Source organism: Apostichopus japonicus, chromosome 22, assembly GCF_037975245.1.
Source record: "Apostichopus japonicus isolate 1M-3 chromosome 22, ASM3797524v1, whole genome shotgun sequence".
NCBI classification, from domain to species: Eukaryota; Metazoa; Echinodermata; class Holothuroidea; order Aspidochirotida; family Stichopodidae; genus Apostichopus; species Apostichopus japonicus.
The window spans coordinates 6,298,464-6,316,528 of record NC_092582.1 but is presented as its reverse complement, the minus strand read 5'-3'; the positions used below and the strand labels follow the sequence as shown (position 1 = coordinate 6,316,528).

The following is an 18,065-nucleotide window of genomic DNA, read 5'->3' as shown; positions in this document are numbered from 1 at the left end:
CCGGTCTTAGGTAACGCCATATTATATTGATGTGCTTTCCAGACAAGTATTCGTTAGTAATTAATGCAATCGCGCGTTTGATAACCTGATTTGCCTAGTTAAAGTTAAGTTTCGAAACTTCAAAAGTTAACTCCATTTCACCCCCCAGGAAAAGAAGAATAAATTTGAAACCAAGTACATTATTTACTCATGTATATGTAAATATTTGTATGCATGTATGTATGTATGTATGTATATATGCATTATTGTATAAGGTGGTAGTTATTAGAATAACCTTGTGTGTAGGCCCTTCCATGTTTAGTCCATCTTTATAGCCTAAATATGTTTCGGAATCCACCATTTCTAAAATTGGGGCGGTGGGGAGAGGGGGAGGGGGTCTCCAGAGGTTTGCAGGATCGGCTGCATTATTCTTCAAAGGAAAGGAGACGGGTTGAGGTCGTTGCAGGTTACATTGGAGTCGGCTTCAACGAGCTCACTATCCCTCACCCCCTCACCCTCCCCTCTCCCCTCTCCCCTCTCCCTCCCCTCTCCCCTCTCCCTCCCCTCCTCCTCCCTATCGTTCCTCTTTAGAAATCCTGCGGATGACCTTCTGTAAACCGCTAGATGTATACGTGAAAACAAAATCCGCTATATAGTAGTTTCAGTCAGGCTAGGTTTTGTTAGACAATACTTGCTTGACTAATTTGTACAGAGAGCCTATCGAGAGAGAGAGCGCGCGAGTTCATTTACACACGGAATAATGTCGGTATTTGACGTTCTACTGTTTCCGGATTCCTACAGTCCTTATGATCAATACTAAAGCTGTCAATAATCTTTGGTTAGTATCTACGATAAACCTAGACCTATAACCACTTGAAAATAAAAGAAAAACTAAAAATGTTCTTCCGGTGTCCTTGATGTCTAAAACACAAACGTCACACTGTTGCCTGCCCTATAGTCTGACATAGATTACGGACAAGATAAATGTGCAAGCCGCTTCTTCCTGCGTGTGGCCAATTGGTCTGATTTTGTTCATGTCATCTTTAGATTTACCATTTTTTAAAGTTTAACTTTTTGATGATAAATTCTCACGCCAAATAGACGACCGTTTAAGCTATATATAAGCTATTTAGAGCTTATAAAGGGAACAATATAGATTAGTTCAATTACAGTCTAATATAACAATAACAGTATACCACTGGTCATTTTGCCGTCACTAGCAGAAACAATTAACTATCATTGTTCAAACATTCAGACCAATAGGAGAGATAACAAACCGTAACCCTTTCAACGGAACACACAAAGACACAGTAAGTTCAATCACCATGATAACACCATCCATTCTGCTATTATTACCATGCAGGTGCCACCATGATAACACCATCCACTCTGCTATTGCCATGCATGTGCCACCTTGATAACACCATCCACTCTGCTATTGCCATGCATGTGCCACCATGATAACACCATCCACTCTGCTATTGCCATGCAGGTGCCACCATGATAACACCATCCACTCTGCTATTGCCATGCAGGTGTCACCATGATAACACCATCCATTCTGATATTGTCATACAGACCACCATGATAACACCATCCACTCTGCTATTGCCATGCAGGTGTCACCATGATAACACCATCCACTCTGCTATTGTCATGCAGGTGCATTCAAATATAATTTCACGTAACCGTTCGATTTTTAAATCATCTATTCGCGATACGAAATTGCTATGATGATAAGGACTGAACCTAACAATGCAAAAAATGTCCAACACTCTATTGTTTAACAATACAGTCACTTCAGTCGCCGGTCTTTCCCTTCAAAGGTGATTTTTTTGGGGGAGGGGGAGGGGTAGAGGAAATTTGCGGGATGAGGGCCATTTGGTTTTCTGACTGAGAATTGTGTTATTCACAAATACTCAGAAACCAATTTAATGACTGTTTTGGTGAACCAAACTTAGCAGCTTGTTGGCTGCCATGGGAATGAGTATGTCCCCACACGTGAGCGAGGGCCATCCTGTGACCCATACATTACTTTCACGGGTAGAAGGACACTAATTTTAGTGTGTGTGCTCTCGCGAGCAATACCTCTCCAGTGACGTATTTTTAACAACGCACTTAATTCTCCCTCCCCACCCCCTTCATCTCCCTCCACTCCCACGTCGCCTCTTCTCTCCCCTCTGCCCTCACCTACTCCTCTCTTTTCCACCGCTACCACTTTCTTCACTCCCACCCCCACCCCTAGTAAACCAGTTCTTTTCTAGTCCGTCCCTGAATTAAAAGTTCTATGGGTAGGTATTTACCTCATTTTGTCCTAATTTGTTTTCGTGAGTAACTTGAATGTCCAGCTTTAGGTGCTTCAGGAAATGTTGTGGAACATTAAAGACGAGGGCTTCGTTGAATACAGGACTAGATGTACCGTGTTTTGTAGACGTCTTCTTCTTCTTCAGTCGTTTGGACATGAAATAGAGGGAGACCTTTACATATGTATCTGCAAAACATAAATAGGGAGTATGAAAATCAAAATCAAATCTACACAGCACAGAAATTCATGCATAGAAGCCACTTCCGATTTGTTGCGATTGCAGCAAATTGAACATGAACAGCTCACCAAAACACGTCAACCTACACTGCTATCTTACGCAGAGACTTAATGTTAGGCAATGCAGTGCCCATTAATTTGTCAGATTGTTAGAAATTCTTAAAATAAAATAAAATAAAAAGTACACAGAACTGTTAGCCACCTCTAAAGGTACACGTGCGCAGAATGGAAAACGAGAACGGAATTTTTTACCATGTTTCTATTACAAAAAAAAAACTTGGTTCCACGAAACATTTTCTATCAATGCTTATCTACGGAAACATACTGCACGTTTAACGACATTTCCAAGGTTCGAAGAAATTGAAATGCGGCTTTTAACTGAACAAATGTACAACTCATAGGATGTAACCGAAGTTTTCATCGATCAATATTAGATTACCGCTAGACTGCGTCTGTCCTTTGGCATGTCAGTGACATAGAGGGGAGATAGCACATGGCTTGCCTAGGCTATAGCTACAAGTTAACTAGTATTGACTACTATACTAGTGTAACTATAACATTATCGTTTTATCAAAGCTACAGTAGTAACTAGGCCATCAGATTGTCAAAAAAAGAAAAAAAAAGAGGATACATGGTCAATTTTGATTGTCACACAAGCAAGAAAGAAACACATTTTATTAGATTTTGTGTGCTATGAGAAATTCATGTTCAATCTTTCTGCATCGCAATTTCAATTTCACTGCCAAGACAAAAAGTCTTCGAAATTTCTCCTCATGTTGAAATATTACGAAAAACAAGCCACTATAAAAAATAAAAATAATAATAATAATAATTCCAAAAAAAAGTTCAACTGTACAATACAAATGCTGATACTTCCCTTCGTATGGTTAATGTTGTGGTTTGGTTTTGATTATAGCATTGATGAATATTCATTAAACTCATTCTGAGTGTGCGTAGTATAACTTACTCGATGATTTCTTTCCATCTGCTGACGTGCTAACATGTTTTACATTCCTAGCCTTCATAATGACGATTGTGAGCCTCTCAGCACTAGGCAGGTAGGCGATAGAAAACATTAAATCGCCAAAGTCTGGAATGGTGGCGCCCTGTAGAAACAATGTAGAAAGATCTGTTTTCCCTTCTGTTTCGGATTGTCTCTTTTTTACACAACTTAACCACTTTTGTTTTTACGATGATTACATTCCTTACAAATTTACTTTCTTTGCTCTCACGTTACATCTTTTTCTATGTAGGCATTTCGTCTTTAACCTTCTCAGTCAAACTTTCTTGGGAATATTATCAATTTTTTTCTTTATTTCGTTTGTTTTTCACGAATATTTTACAGGCTTTATTCTGTTTTACATTCGTTGAGTACTCATGACATCATGTATTTTTATACTTACTGTTCAAACAAAAATATTATTAAATATCTCATTCATTTACATTTTTTTGGGCATAGCAACGGGATAGCTGAACGGCTATATTTAGCAATTGCTCTTTGCTAGAAATGAGAATATCCCAACTGATTTCCTCCATTTAATATTATCGACGCAGTGCCCCTCAACATTATGAGTTCACCGCTTGCGTGTTTAATAATGTAAGATCAGAAGTATTGGCGTCAGGTTCGTTAAGTTTTGTCTTTTTATTAGTAAATGATAATAAATTGCCAAAATATTAGACTCAAATCATTTAGCTATATTGCCGCAAAAAGATTAAATAAGTCATGTTTGCAGAAAGATCTTAAACTGTATGCGGCAGCCCTACGTTTATATGAAAATGGTCTTCTTTCCCTCCCAAGTCTAACATAATTCATGGCTGATCTTAATATGTCCTTCCAAATTTCATCCCCTAGATAGAGAGCTCTCTTGTGATGAAGAGGGCGCCTGCCTGTTCATGAAAATTACGCCGTCTTTATATTACAATGGCGCCATCGCAACGTTAGTGTTAGATCTTTCCGTATCCAAACCCAGCACATCAACCAACAAATCACTTCCTATCAATTTCTGACACTCACATGTAGTGTGGTCACTTTTTTACACGCAACCTTTTGGGTTTGGCCAACAACTCAAAGCAAAAAAAAACCACATGTGGTAATTTAAAAAAAAAAAAAATGTAAAAATGCATTGTGGTTTCGATAATGTAACATGAACAGTTTTCTTCATGAATCTGACGTAATGTATAGTGATGGTGTACATATTTACAAGGGTTTCATGATTTGACCTCTGATGACCCCAAGTGACCTTTGACCTCCACCAAACACAATATGCTTCTTTTACACAATGTGGTACTCCTACACACCAAATATGAGGTCTGCCCATGCTTCCTATCTTGAGATATCGTGTTTACAAGGTTTTCACAATTTGACCCCTGTTTACCCCAATTGACCGACCTCCACCAAAAACAATAGGCTTCTTGTAATTAATGTGGTACTTCTACACAATAAGTACGAAGTTGATCTGACCTTTCCTTCTTGAGACATTCCAGACAAGGTTTTTGCTCACCACTTTTGTATCAACATCTAAAGCCTTGATTTCTTTCCAGACTTCTACTTTTTCTGTAAGATCTACATTAGCTAGAGGCAGCATCGCTAATCCTATACATTCATCTCGAGAGAATTGGTCGTAGTCATAAAGCTGAATATTAATGGTTTGTCGGTGGATGTCTGGCTCCGGAACTTCAAATACGAAACTTTCTGAAAACCAGTGAAAAGTGATCAGGTGAAGAAGAAGGGAAAAAATGTACGAAAAATTAACAGGACTAGATGAAAAACCCTCCAAACTCTTACTTAATCCCCACCTAACCCCACCCCACCCCTCCCCCATGATAAAAATTAGAAATAACGAGCTACAAACAAATGCAGAGTAAATAAAACATTTCATATTTCATCCATTCAAAACAATTACATTTTGCTATTTGTTAAGGTATAAAGTTGACATATACTTTAATAAACCCATTTATTGATTCAGCTTAATAAAGAAAGGGACAATTCAAAGGTAAACTTTAGTTTTGACCTTTAAAAAGGAGAAACATAATCTAAATCATCATTGAGATAATTTCATTCAGTTTCTACACGACGTTGTGAAGACATATTCATTTTATACGTTTCGAACCAAATGGGAACTTGAAGCTAGCAGGTTGAATCATATGACAGATTCACATTGACAGATATGTTCTGTGTTTTATTAGACCTATATCATTATTTTTGCATATCTTGGATTAATAACGGTGTCAACTTTCAATACAGCCGTTGTAAGGGTACACAATCCCAGTAATAACGATTGCACTTATATCCTGCATGATACACCCACTTCAAATTTTGAAGAAACACAGAAAAGAAAATTTCCCTGTATTTTGCATTCTTGCAAGGACAATTAACTTGCCACAAGTGCAATTTTGCTACAAACAGTGTAAATTTAAGATGAATCTTTCACACAGACGTCAAAGTAGGAATTGAATTGAAATCTCACCAGGATGCTTAGATTATTTCCCGCTTAATCAGATGTCAAAAATAAAGTCACCCGTGAACGTTTTCTTCTTAAAATAATGAGATTATAATGGTCTTTTGGGAGTAAACGTCCACACAGCCTACAGGCATATAATGATTTAGACAATATCCGATCAACCTCAGTGAAAATCATTTCCACCCACTCCAATGACGTCACACTTCATGGACGGTGTTGGTCAATTAAGATTCCAATGGCCTTTAATTCACTGATTGCCTTCATATTTCTTGATTTTTTAAAGGTTTCTACATTTTTATTTCATTTCGAAATTTGGCTTTTTAGACAATGAGTGCATTTTACGTTGTTATGAGTTTCATCTTTGGGGCAAATTACTCAACATGAACTGAAAAAAAAAACAGTGATTAAAGTTGCTTCTTACCTTTAAACTCTGGTGTGATTGTTTTTCTTTGGACCCGGCTTTGCACCATCTTAGATACATGAGGTACCACCGCTACTTTACAATAAGGGTCCGCGGTACCACTAAAGTCACGTGGTTGTAGATTCCGCGCCTGGATGAGGTAAATGGTTAATAGCCCCATCTCTGGATTATACTTCAAGGAGAAATTAATGATTCCAAGACAAGGGCCTTCAGATGATCCGCTGATTCGCTTTGTCTGTATGTAAACAATAATAATAACATAAGTGTTCGCATATAATAAAGTGGGAGGCCTTACCTCGAATCAAATCGAATATTTTAAATACACAATATTTAGAATATATATTGGAATTTTCGGTCCCCCTGGTACCTTCTTTGGACTGCCAAGTATTGCTGACAAAGGTCCAGGGGGACAGAAAATTCATATGAGTCATATCTTATTTCTCTGGTTTTCTCTAATAATAATAATAATAATATATATATATATATATTAAAAAAAATGAATGCTTTCAACAGATTTTGGGTAAAAGAAATTGCCCAGTAACAATAGAAAATGACAAACTTTAACCAATTTAAATGTCACAAGATCATGAACTTGTCGAAAATGGTGCACGCATCAAAAAGAGACTCGTTCAATGTGGGCAAGTTTCTAAAAAAAAATAATCCGCACAGAAGGTTATGTACCCATAGCTGCTGGTTTGAAAAGAAAAATATTTTTGCCTAACTGTTCCTGAGTATGTGCATGTGTATATGTTTTCAGTGAAAGTTTGTCGGTAGGTTGATGAATTCGATGAAAATGTTCGATTACGTGATTGTGTGTGTCAGTGGAGTCTGTTTTGAACACATAGTTATCGAGTATCTATAGCAGGTTCGGAACAAATTGACTGTTTGACCTATACGGCGTTGCATAGGATTCTAGCAAGTATATATGTGTTGAGTTGATTTATTTATCAGCTTGACTCGCTCGCTCATTCTATTACCATAGAGTGGTACTTCCTCAGTCGAGAAGTCATTTACAGTAATATACAACAAGAAAAGAGGCAGAAGCCTGCAGCGATATAAATGCTTTTCTTTTCAAACTGATGGAACGCTATCATAACTTAAACAAAAACGAAGTCAAAATACAACCTACAGAGTGAAGAGGCGGGGAAAAAAAAACTAGAATAATGACGTCACTTATGAGAGGCATGCATGCCGGTTAAAAGAAAGATGGTCAGTTATTTAATGTACCCTAACGAGAAAGAAAACACAATTAAAAATGTTTTGGACGTCCTTATAAACAATACAAAAAACTTAAGGGGTCATGCGGGGAGCTGCATACTGGACGGGGTGACTTTAAGGGGATAACCCTTTCAGGATGAGAAACTTATTTGTGTGTGGACAATGTGTACTCTTGTACTGATAAAAAATAAGGTAAATATAAAAGGGAAAGTGGTTCTTATACAAAAAGTTCTGAAAATTTGTTAATAATACATGATTTCTAAACTCATGGATGTATATCGGTTGACCTGTATGACGCGATGGCGTTTGTGATCGTTCGCCACGGCTAATGTAACGTGACGTAACAATTTGTAACGGAAAGAAATTATGAATCCTAGTTTCAGCTAACTATATTTGCGAACTTAATTTTAGGTCAAATCCGAAACTAAAATCCTGTAACACTTGGCTTGAGTATACATTTTCTTTTTTTGGTATTCAAATTATGATGAAAGAATCGGGAAAAATTGATTCTCTATTTAAATATGATTGACTCTTTTAATTTAGATGTTGAAAATATGTTCCTTTAGAAGCAGTTCTGTTTTTCGAAGCATTATATCTTTTTTGGTTACAACAACGAGAAAGGAAATCCCTACAATGTTCTCATACTTCACATGAAATACTATATTTATGATTGCAAACGAAATGAACGAAATCCAATTATCGATGATTTTTTCTTTAAATTCAAATTCATAATTGCATGGTATTGAAAGGTTCAACTATTTAAAAACTTTCAAATTAAAAAAAAACCCATAAAGTTACTTTTCTTGAGCTGTGCAACGCCTTTCCCTTATGTCCTGATTTATTCAATGGGGCTTTTTTTTCGATTCTGTTTCCTTTATACCCTATCTGTTTTGCTACTTCTACATGTACTCGCAAAGTGTTGTTCCGTGTAATATACTCGAAAAATGAACAATTGATGTTACAAATCATATGCAAGTTTCTGATCACATTGATGATAGACGATAAATAAACGGAGGGAAAATATGATTACAGTGGAATCATTAAGTATATACCCACCCGCTCATGAATATTCAGAAGTTCAAATATAGGGGACTTCTCCCGACGGATTACTCTATATGCTGATGTATTTGTACACTATAACTTACTGCAGGCAGCTAATAAACCGCTTACAGCAGCATGGCAATGTTAATCTTTCCGGGAACGCCATTACTACTGTTGCTGTCACTCTGTATAGTTTCAGATATAGTGTTACACTGCCGGATCGTACTGATTCCAGTGGTCTTTTCGTTCCATTTTGTATATTACCGTACCCTTTTATAGGTGTATTTGCACTTGAGCTTACATCTTGTATTGATAGGCCGATGGTCAGCCCGGTAATATAAACACATCGGTTTATTAAATATTTAGATTTCACATTTATTTTTTAGCAGTATAACACTAATCAAGCATGCAAACGAACAAACCACCAGGTTGTACAAGCATAACGCGGTTTTATTCAAAGAGCAGCAAGGGATACACACATAAATATATAGATATATAGATATAAATATATATATATATATAGATAAATATATAGATAAATATATATAGATATATATATTTATATATATATATATAGATATATTTATATATATATAGACATATATATGTATATATATATATTTATATATAGATATGTATATATAGATATATATTGGTATATATATAGGCATATATATAGGCATAAATATGTATATGAATATACATGATATAGGCATATGTATATATATAGATATAGGCATATGTATATAGACATATATTGATACGTCTTCGAGTATTGTAAGCAACTTCAATCCACACGTGACCAGTTTTTTTAATCAAAGTCAATTTTATTTGGTGAGGGAACAAAGGGATATAATTATACAAGTATCGACTACCATGTCATCATCAAACCGAAATCGATATTTAAATGAAACCTTGAAAGAAAGAAAAAAAGCAATATCCACATCGTTATACGAGATCCCCCGAACACATAAAATCGCATTTGAAATAAGAAAGAAAGATATAGCTTCGTGGAAATATAGTCTTCTATTTATATCCTAGAATAACAACATTGAACTCAATTTAGAGATGTAAGATTCTCAATTCGAATGAGTCTGGTCGGGTTTGTAAAAGCAGAAGTTAACGAAGAAGGTTCAATTTGCAGCTGGGGTGGAGGGGGGGGGGCACAAACTTCAAAGTGCAGTGGAACATGTGACTTTGATTTGAGGCAGAAAACCGTAAAATCACCGTCGTCAAAACGTCCTCACAAAATGGACCCTCTGTGTAATCTGGAAAACAAATTCCAGTGTTTTTCTCATCAAAATGGCATTTATAAATTACTTTTGATCAGCCTTTACTGTTCTAGAGTGTTTTAAATACTAGCTTGTTGGTCTACAGTGTCTCATACAAACATGATAACCTAAAGCAAAATCATGTGTTGATATGCATGCACAGTCTATAACAGAAGTAAAAAACATGAATCTAAACTATGTGTATATAGTGCGTTCGTTTGTTGTTATATCTGTATGTAGATCTGTTAAATATTTTGTTTATCATGTTTTGTCTGTTTCCATCATCTTCCGTTCAGTTCGGATTGCTCCATTCTTCAAGGGCTAACAATTTCGAGATTCGACTGAAAAGAAAGAGTGTAATTCAATCTTCCATAGAGTGATGTTTGAGGACACTGTCTACGATAATTGACTTATAAGTTGCTCTCATTAGCGGTTCATGAAAGAAGGAAAAACAAAATCACCCGATAATCGTATTTTAAACGAAGGTCCTTCTCCTCAGGATTCAATATGTAAACCGACTTTCAGCTAACAAGACTGTCAAACTAGAACTCCTTGTTTAGCTTAATATCACGCAGTAAGAACCATATGCACAATGCTAACAAGGTGTGGAAATTTCCGTTGGTTATATTTTACCACGTTACTACGTCCGCGTAAATATCATTGCTGTGAATTTTATTTGGGAGCTCTGGTTGTCCAATGCCACCCCCACCCCCACCCCACCCCCTTAAACAAATGTTTGTAGTTTAGTCAACAGATTCTCACATACATTATGACGATGTTCGATTTGTTTATTAAAAGTTTTATTTTTCCACACGCACATACACACACACGCACTCAACATAGAAGCACAAAGTCAAAGATAATCAATAGGCTACACCAATGTTGTTTGATATAATGTCATAAGAAATATATAGAAGAAAAATTGCCATATCGTATCTCATGGTGAATCATACAATAAATTATGTATTTAAGTCTGCTTTTTGAGTTGGAATAAAAACCTCCCTCTCCTATCCTCTCCCTGTCCCCTCCTTCACTCCCACCCCACCCCCACCCCCGTCTCGTGGCATTCCGTCGTCAGGTAAAAGATTAATACTGAAACCTTATAATGTTAAAGTAGCTATTGTTGCGCTTGCAAAAGTGATATCGCTAATGAATAAGGGGTTAATCAACGGTCTAGCGTGCGTTACTCACAGGATTAATGCACGATCGGGGGATAATGCAAGCGATGCACGAGGGCGGAGCCCGAGTGCATCCAGCGATAGCATTAACACCCGGAGTGCATTAATCATGTGAGTAACGCACGCTAGACCGTTGATTAACCCCGTTCATTCATACACTACCATTTGTGGGGGGGGGGGGGAATCATAAAACAAAACATTTTTGGTTACATATAACCAAAGATTTATTAAAGTGATGCCCCGTAATTTTACCGTGCGTTACTCACAGGATTAACCACGGTCAGCTGACCTGAATGGACCAATAGGATTTTGGAATCTTTACTAAGTATGAATGAACAAACAATGATAGCACATACTACAGCGTTACCATAATGTTGAGTATATACATTCCTACTGAATTACATACAGAAGCAGGCTAAACTCACAAAGGCGTACATGTTTATCAAAGTATATGCCAATCCACTTCCGTATAACATTAATTGCATATAGGACGTTACGTTAATGTTTTCTTTGTGAAGTGGGAAAAGAAAATATTATTCTTAATACTACGTGTAGATGAGTGAGAGGATATTGAAAAATGAAATAAACTGGAATTGAAAATTGATATAAACTGTCAGTTTGCCTGGAACAAACCATCATTTACCTTAATAGCAAGTTCTTTTGACATTATCTTATTTACACTGTTTTATGCTCATTAATTCGATAATGGCATCCAATAACTCTATTATTATTCATTACATCTCTGACTAGTCAGGTTTTAAGTTGAAGTTAACTTCAACTCTTTTTTATTTCAATATTCTCAAAAATTTGGTTTTCACACGTGATTAATGGTACTAATGGAAAAACGTGCAGCCGACAGCATTTGAATCAATTTCATTAAATTCTCGCTCATTGATGTTCATATGGTTGCTGAATGACAATCATATTATTGTGAGTAATACTCTGTATAGGGTTGTAGATAAAATACTTATTATGAACAGATCTTGCATAAAGTTTGGCCACATGTTTTAATGAAAAAGATTGTTTAATTGCCCAAACCCTCTCTCCACTTCGGTCTCTTCACCATAATTATCATTTTATGCACACACACACACATACACCACGCACAATATATACATATATATATATATATATATATATATATGTATATGTATATATACAGGCGCGTATCCAGGATTTTCAAACCCGGGGGGCGCGAATTACTATCTAAGCGGAGCGCCACCATCGGTTGGCGCGCAGCGTACAAGAAAATTTCTTGTTTTGAAACCCCCCAGATCACCGGAAACGGCACTTCTCGGGCTTGAAATGACCAACCAGATGTACACTTTTTGCCTGAGAACCAAGTATTTCCTAATAGTTTTTTTTTTCCATCCATAACCTTTTTGAAGATTGTCAACCCGGCACACATCATGTTCGACCTGATCGCATCTCCTGTGGGTCTTTGCTTTTGTAGGTGATTCTACGTCGCGGCCCACAATACCCGTCAGCCCCACTTTTCAAGGTTTTAAGCCCCATATTTGTTGAGAATTTGAAAATTCACATTTCTCGTGAATAAACTCACTTGAAAACATACCTATAATGTTGTACAAAATTTCATCTATGGACAACCAATATAGAAAAACTTCCTTCAACCCCTAACAGACCGGTCAAAATTGCACGAGTAGAGGGAAGTGTGATGCAGAATGTTGGTCAGAAATTTTCTAAACAGACACAGTTAATTTATTGGTGTACAAATATTGCAACCTCTTATAACGGCTATTATAAAAGTTGGTTGAAGGAAATGAAAAAATAGCAGATATTTCCTTCAACCGAACACTACACACATAGGCGTAGGAGGTGCGGCGGCAGTGGCGGAGCTAGGGGTATTGGTCAGGAGTGGCGAGAATGGTCTGTAGGGGCGCTTTCGACACTATCTAAGCGGAGCGCCACCACTGGTTGGCGCGTAGCGTACAGACAATTTTTGAGTAAAGATACTCCCTAGATCGCCGGAAATGACCCTTTCCGGGCCTGGCTAATTTGCAGATAAACGAAGAATAAGGTGTCATCGCCAAATTACAGCAAGAAAATGTGAGAAATGTCAATAAGTAGATGAGAGCGCAATAAAAAAGTCAATAATCTAGAATAAGTAAAAAGTGGTAAAGAGCCGAAAAAGGCGCCAGCAGTCCATTTGAGTCCGTCAGGGGGGGGCATCGGCCCCCCTGACCGTATGGACGCTCCGCCACTGCGCGGCGGGGGTGCAGCCCCTAATTCGCCATTACTAATGTAAAAGAGAGTTTTGACATAATTGGACCTCCATGCTTTTTATACATCTACATGAGACATTTCGTCGTTGTTTACATTAGCATCCCGCGGTATACTGCGCAATTTGAACGGACCGTACGGTACATGATGGCATGCGCTGTAATAACCGATGCTTGCTTATATGGTATTGACGTGAACACGTTGAATGCGCGCTTCGCGCGCGAAAATTTTTGGTTATTTTTTCAGGCAAGTCGGACAATTTTGAGGCTTTTCATCCTGGAACGCCATTTTCATGCTCACTGATATGATGTGATATCTGCTGTTTGCGTTACAAATTCGAACAGGCGCGTAGCGAGGAATTTGCCAAGGGAGGGGCGAAGCCTGTAGGCAAATTATCTAAGCGTAGCACCACCATAGGTTGGCGAGAAAGCGTACAAGAAAATTTTGGCCGAAAATGCCTCCCAGATCGCTGGAAATGGCACTACCCAGGACCATTTGTTAGCGCGAAGCGTACAAGCAAGTTTTGGCCGAAAATGTCCCCCAGATCGCTGGAAATGACACTTCCCAGGCCTTGTAAGTTGCCTCTAAGCACTTTCTATTTTGAAATTACTTAGCGATATCATTTAAAAAAATGCTGAATGGGGGGAGGGGGGCGGGCGGTCGCCCCCATCCCAAAATGCGTCATGTTCCCCGACGACACGGTCGAGTTCGAGACCAGCCACAGTAGGTTTCAGAGCACAATTCTACACACGCGTTATGATAGACCATATATAGTATATATATAGATCATTAGTGAGAGAGGAAAATGGAAACGTCAAAAAATGGAGTTGTCGGTGTAAGGGGTAGGGTGAGTCACACTTTTACGAAATCATTGATCCGTCACTGGCTACCCTTCAGCGCTGTAATGATGTCACTGTTCCTCTTTCTCTTCCCGGTGTCTTCGCGTTTTTCTTTTACTCCCTCCTTTTCTCCTTTTTCTCTCTTTCTTCTTTTTCTTTTCCCTTCCTTCCTCTCCTCCTCCTCTTTTTTCCCCTCTTTTTTCCTTTTTTCTTCTCTTTTTTTCTCTCCTCTTTTTCTTACCCGGGGGGCGCGCGCCCCCAACGCCCCCCCCCTGGATACGCACCTGATATATATATATATATAAATATATATATATATATATATATGTGTGTGTGGGTGTGTGTGTGTGTGTATTACTGTGCTAGGGTTTTCTATGGTTGGACCATCCATGGGGAATTTGCCCCTCTTGGCGCTTTAACATGTTATGTTATATACGGCACGTTAATTGCGCAACGCTCTTAGCGTTTATACATCACACAAAGGGGGAGAGACCCGGGGAACGCATTATTATCCGACGAAGTTTCAGTCATATTGTATCCTCACCTCAACCTATCAACGCAAATTAATTGCTTACATACGGTTTCGTCCTATACCAACAGATAAAAAATGGTGAGAAAATACCGTGGTGACGCCAAAGGGCGGCGGAACCGGGGGGCACAGGGGGGCACGTGCCCCCCTCCCCACTTTTCCTCAGGTTAAAAATGTGCCCTTTTTCTACATAAAAATTGAGGTGTCTCAAGTTAACAAGAGGCCAGGGAACCAGAATGAACACTCGGGAAGGGCCGTTTCCGGCCATCTGAGGGCATTGTAAAACCAAAAATTTTCTTGCACGCTCCGCGCAAACCGATGGTGGCGCTCCGCTCAGATAGTCGTGCCTTTACAACTTTGCAAATCCTGGCTACGCCCCTGACTTTTAATGAATTTCTGTGGGTCAAACTCAAAGCTATTTCGAATGGAAAAAAATAGTTAAGATATTAACAAGAAATAAACTCTAATTTGGAAGATTCCTACATTAGCAACTAGCATGATTTCACCTCATTCTGTCTTCAAAGAAAACTTGTTCCTTGTTTCCCAATTTGCACATTGGATATTGCAGTGCTAGTATGCATTTTTTCCTTGAGGGTGGGGGGGGGGGGCGTTGATGGAGTGATGTGTATACGCAAATAAGATAATACAATAAGAGTTATAAAGGGTACTAAATATCAGGCTGCATCAGTCCAATCGAATTTCTGCAAAGTGCCCTTTGATGTCGGTGCCCCCCCCCCAGATTAAAAGTGCTTCCGCCGCCCTTGGTGACGCCACCTCCCCCCCTCCACACCCACACATACACAACCCTTACTGCCCACTCACTATACCCCATTTCTTGATAGCTGTTTCCTTATCCTATTACCTTTACTGGTAACTTGTGTTTCACCCCAAAGACAAAAGGAGAGACAAAACTTTGAAGAAATCGTTTTATCTGATACAAAAAAGCCTGCAGTGTAGGTATATATAGATATTGAAATCTTTAGAGGTAAACTGAAACGGAAAATAGTCTAAGGGGACACTTTAAAGAGATAGATATATACTGCCTCGTTACATGCAAGAGGATCATACTAGAATCGTAACGTTAGGTCTTATAAAAGCTTATATAAAAACTAACAAAGATAAAAACAAGTTCTTAAAGATGTCTGTATTTTGGACCATTTAAACAACATTTTCATAAACCTTGTGGCTGATTTTGTATCACCGATATATTAACCGTCAATCCACTGTATATAGAAGACTGTTTGTTTGTGTCATACAAGTTGCATTTGTGTATTTCATGACGTTCTTTATTGTTTAGCTTGCAAGTCACCGAAGTTTATGCCATATTTTCATCCTTCCACGTGAATCTGCTTTACTAAAATTACTGAATATGCCCGAGGTACCCATGATTGGATTGAGCTTGTGAGGGGCCCGGGACAAGGGGAATGTGGGGCCCTTTTAGCAGATCATATTCGGGTAATGACTGTATTTGTTTGTTAGCTAACGTTAGCTTACGTGTAAACGATGGCGCTGTAATATAAGCCGCTGGGCATAGATTGCAGTGGTAGTACCCGTAGCGACAATGTTTGGTATTTCTATACAATATCATTGTGTATCACTTATAAAGGGTAAACACATCTAATCCGGTACACAGATCGCGATGTACTAGTGTCGCCAAACTGGTCGTAGTGCTTATCAGGGACAATCAATATTACATAGCCGCACTCTTATAAGACGGCGACTTTGAATGTCGAGATATGTAGGGTCCCAAAAATGCGTATGTGCGGGGGAGGGTCGGGGTGGCAAATTTGGCCCGCCCCTGAATCAGGCAATAGAATACCTTATACTTTACTGGTCGATGATACTGCATCACAAGATAGTTAGTAACTTCAACGTAAAGTGAAGTTTTCAATATCGAGTTTGATACTCCGCTGACTTACATGTAAACCAGCATACACAACAACATGAAATACGTTACACAAACAACAATAATTACAACAGTATCAACCCGAAGCAATTACGAATACAGGAAATCATAAATCACAAACGCCATTTAAATTGACAGCACTAAATTAGTGTATGCCTTGTATTTGGTTCTTTTGAAGGTTTTTTTGTTGTTGCTTACATAGCATATTTTTTCATTCTTTTAAAATGTCATATCTTGCACGAATAAGCATTTTCCATCTGTTCAGCCCAACATAATTTGTTGGACCAGAAATTGAGGATAATGAAAGCGACATTTCACTTCATGACTGTCATTACTGGCGGATCAACAGATACCTTATGAGTTCCCAGTAGCGTACACAAACCCATAAATGCAGCGGTAAATTATGCACTCCTTACATCCTATGACCACGAATGTATTCACCCGACCTTCTTTGATTAATAGCAACATTACTTCCAAAGCTTTTAGCTGTTCTCTTTTGATAAGCACCATACATTTTGTTCCTTGGCAACGGGTTTATCGGAGGGAACTCTTATCATATACTAATGTGTTGCTAGTCTATGCGTTACTCTCTCCATGTAAGTACTTCATGTTAGTACTCGACAATTATTGGTTGAGTAGCACAGCTGTGACATGAAGATGGAACGTACATGTATGGATGGATATACATTGATGAATGGGAAGGATGGGATGGATGGGATGGATGGGATGGATGGGATGGATGGGATGGATGGGATGGATGGATGGATGGATGGATGGATGGATGGATAGGATGGATGGGATGGATGGGATGGACGGATGGGATGGATGGATGGGATGGATGGATGGGATGGATGGATGGGATGGATGGGATGGGGTGGATGGATGGGATGGATGGGATGGATGGATGGATGGATGGGATGGATGGGATGGGATGGATGGGATGGATGGATGGACGGATGGATAAGATGGATGGGATGGATAAGATGGAAGGATGGAAGGATGGACGGATGGATAAGATGGACCGATGGATAAGATGGACGGATGGATAGGATGGATGGGATGGACGGATAGGATGGATGGATAGGATGGATGGATAGGATGGATGGGATGGATGGATAGGATGGATGGATAGGATGGATGGATAGGATGGATGGATAGGATGGATGGATAGAATGGATGGATAGGATGGATGGATAGGATGGATGGATGGGATGGATGGATGGGATGGATGGATGGATGGGATGGATGGGATGGATGGATGGGATGGGATGGGATGGGATGGGATGGGATGGGATGGGATGGGATGGATGGATGGATGGGACGGATGGGACGGGTGGGACGGATGGGACGGATGGGATGGGGATGGATGGGATGGATGGATGGGATAGGGATGGATGGATGGGATAGATGGGGATGGATGAGGATGGATGGATGAAAAT

General features: G+C 38.8%; 1 protein-coding gene across 1 annotated transcript in view; it reads right to left on the bottom strand.

Annotated features, from left to right (window-relative positions):
- The window catches only part of LOC139963935 (synaptotagmin-5-like), a 60,329-nt gene that overhangs the window by 3,264 nt on the left and 39,000 nt on the right, over positions 1 to 18,065 (bottom strand). Inside the window, exons 5-8 of the mRNA XM_071965174.1 lie at positions 6,404 to 6,638; positions 5,023 to 5,213; positions 3,489 to 3,627; positions 2,283 to 2,470 (exon numbers count right to left, since the gene is read on the bottom strand). Of these exons, the coding sequence (XP_071821275.1) occupies positions 2,283 to 2,470; positions 3,489 to 3,627; positions 5,023 to 5,213; positions 6,404 to 6,638 (753 nt within the window). The remainder of the gene's footprint in view (positions 1 to 2,282; positions 2,471 to 3,488; positions 3,628 to 5,022; positions 5,214 to 6,403; positions 6,639 to 18,065) is intronic.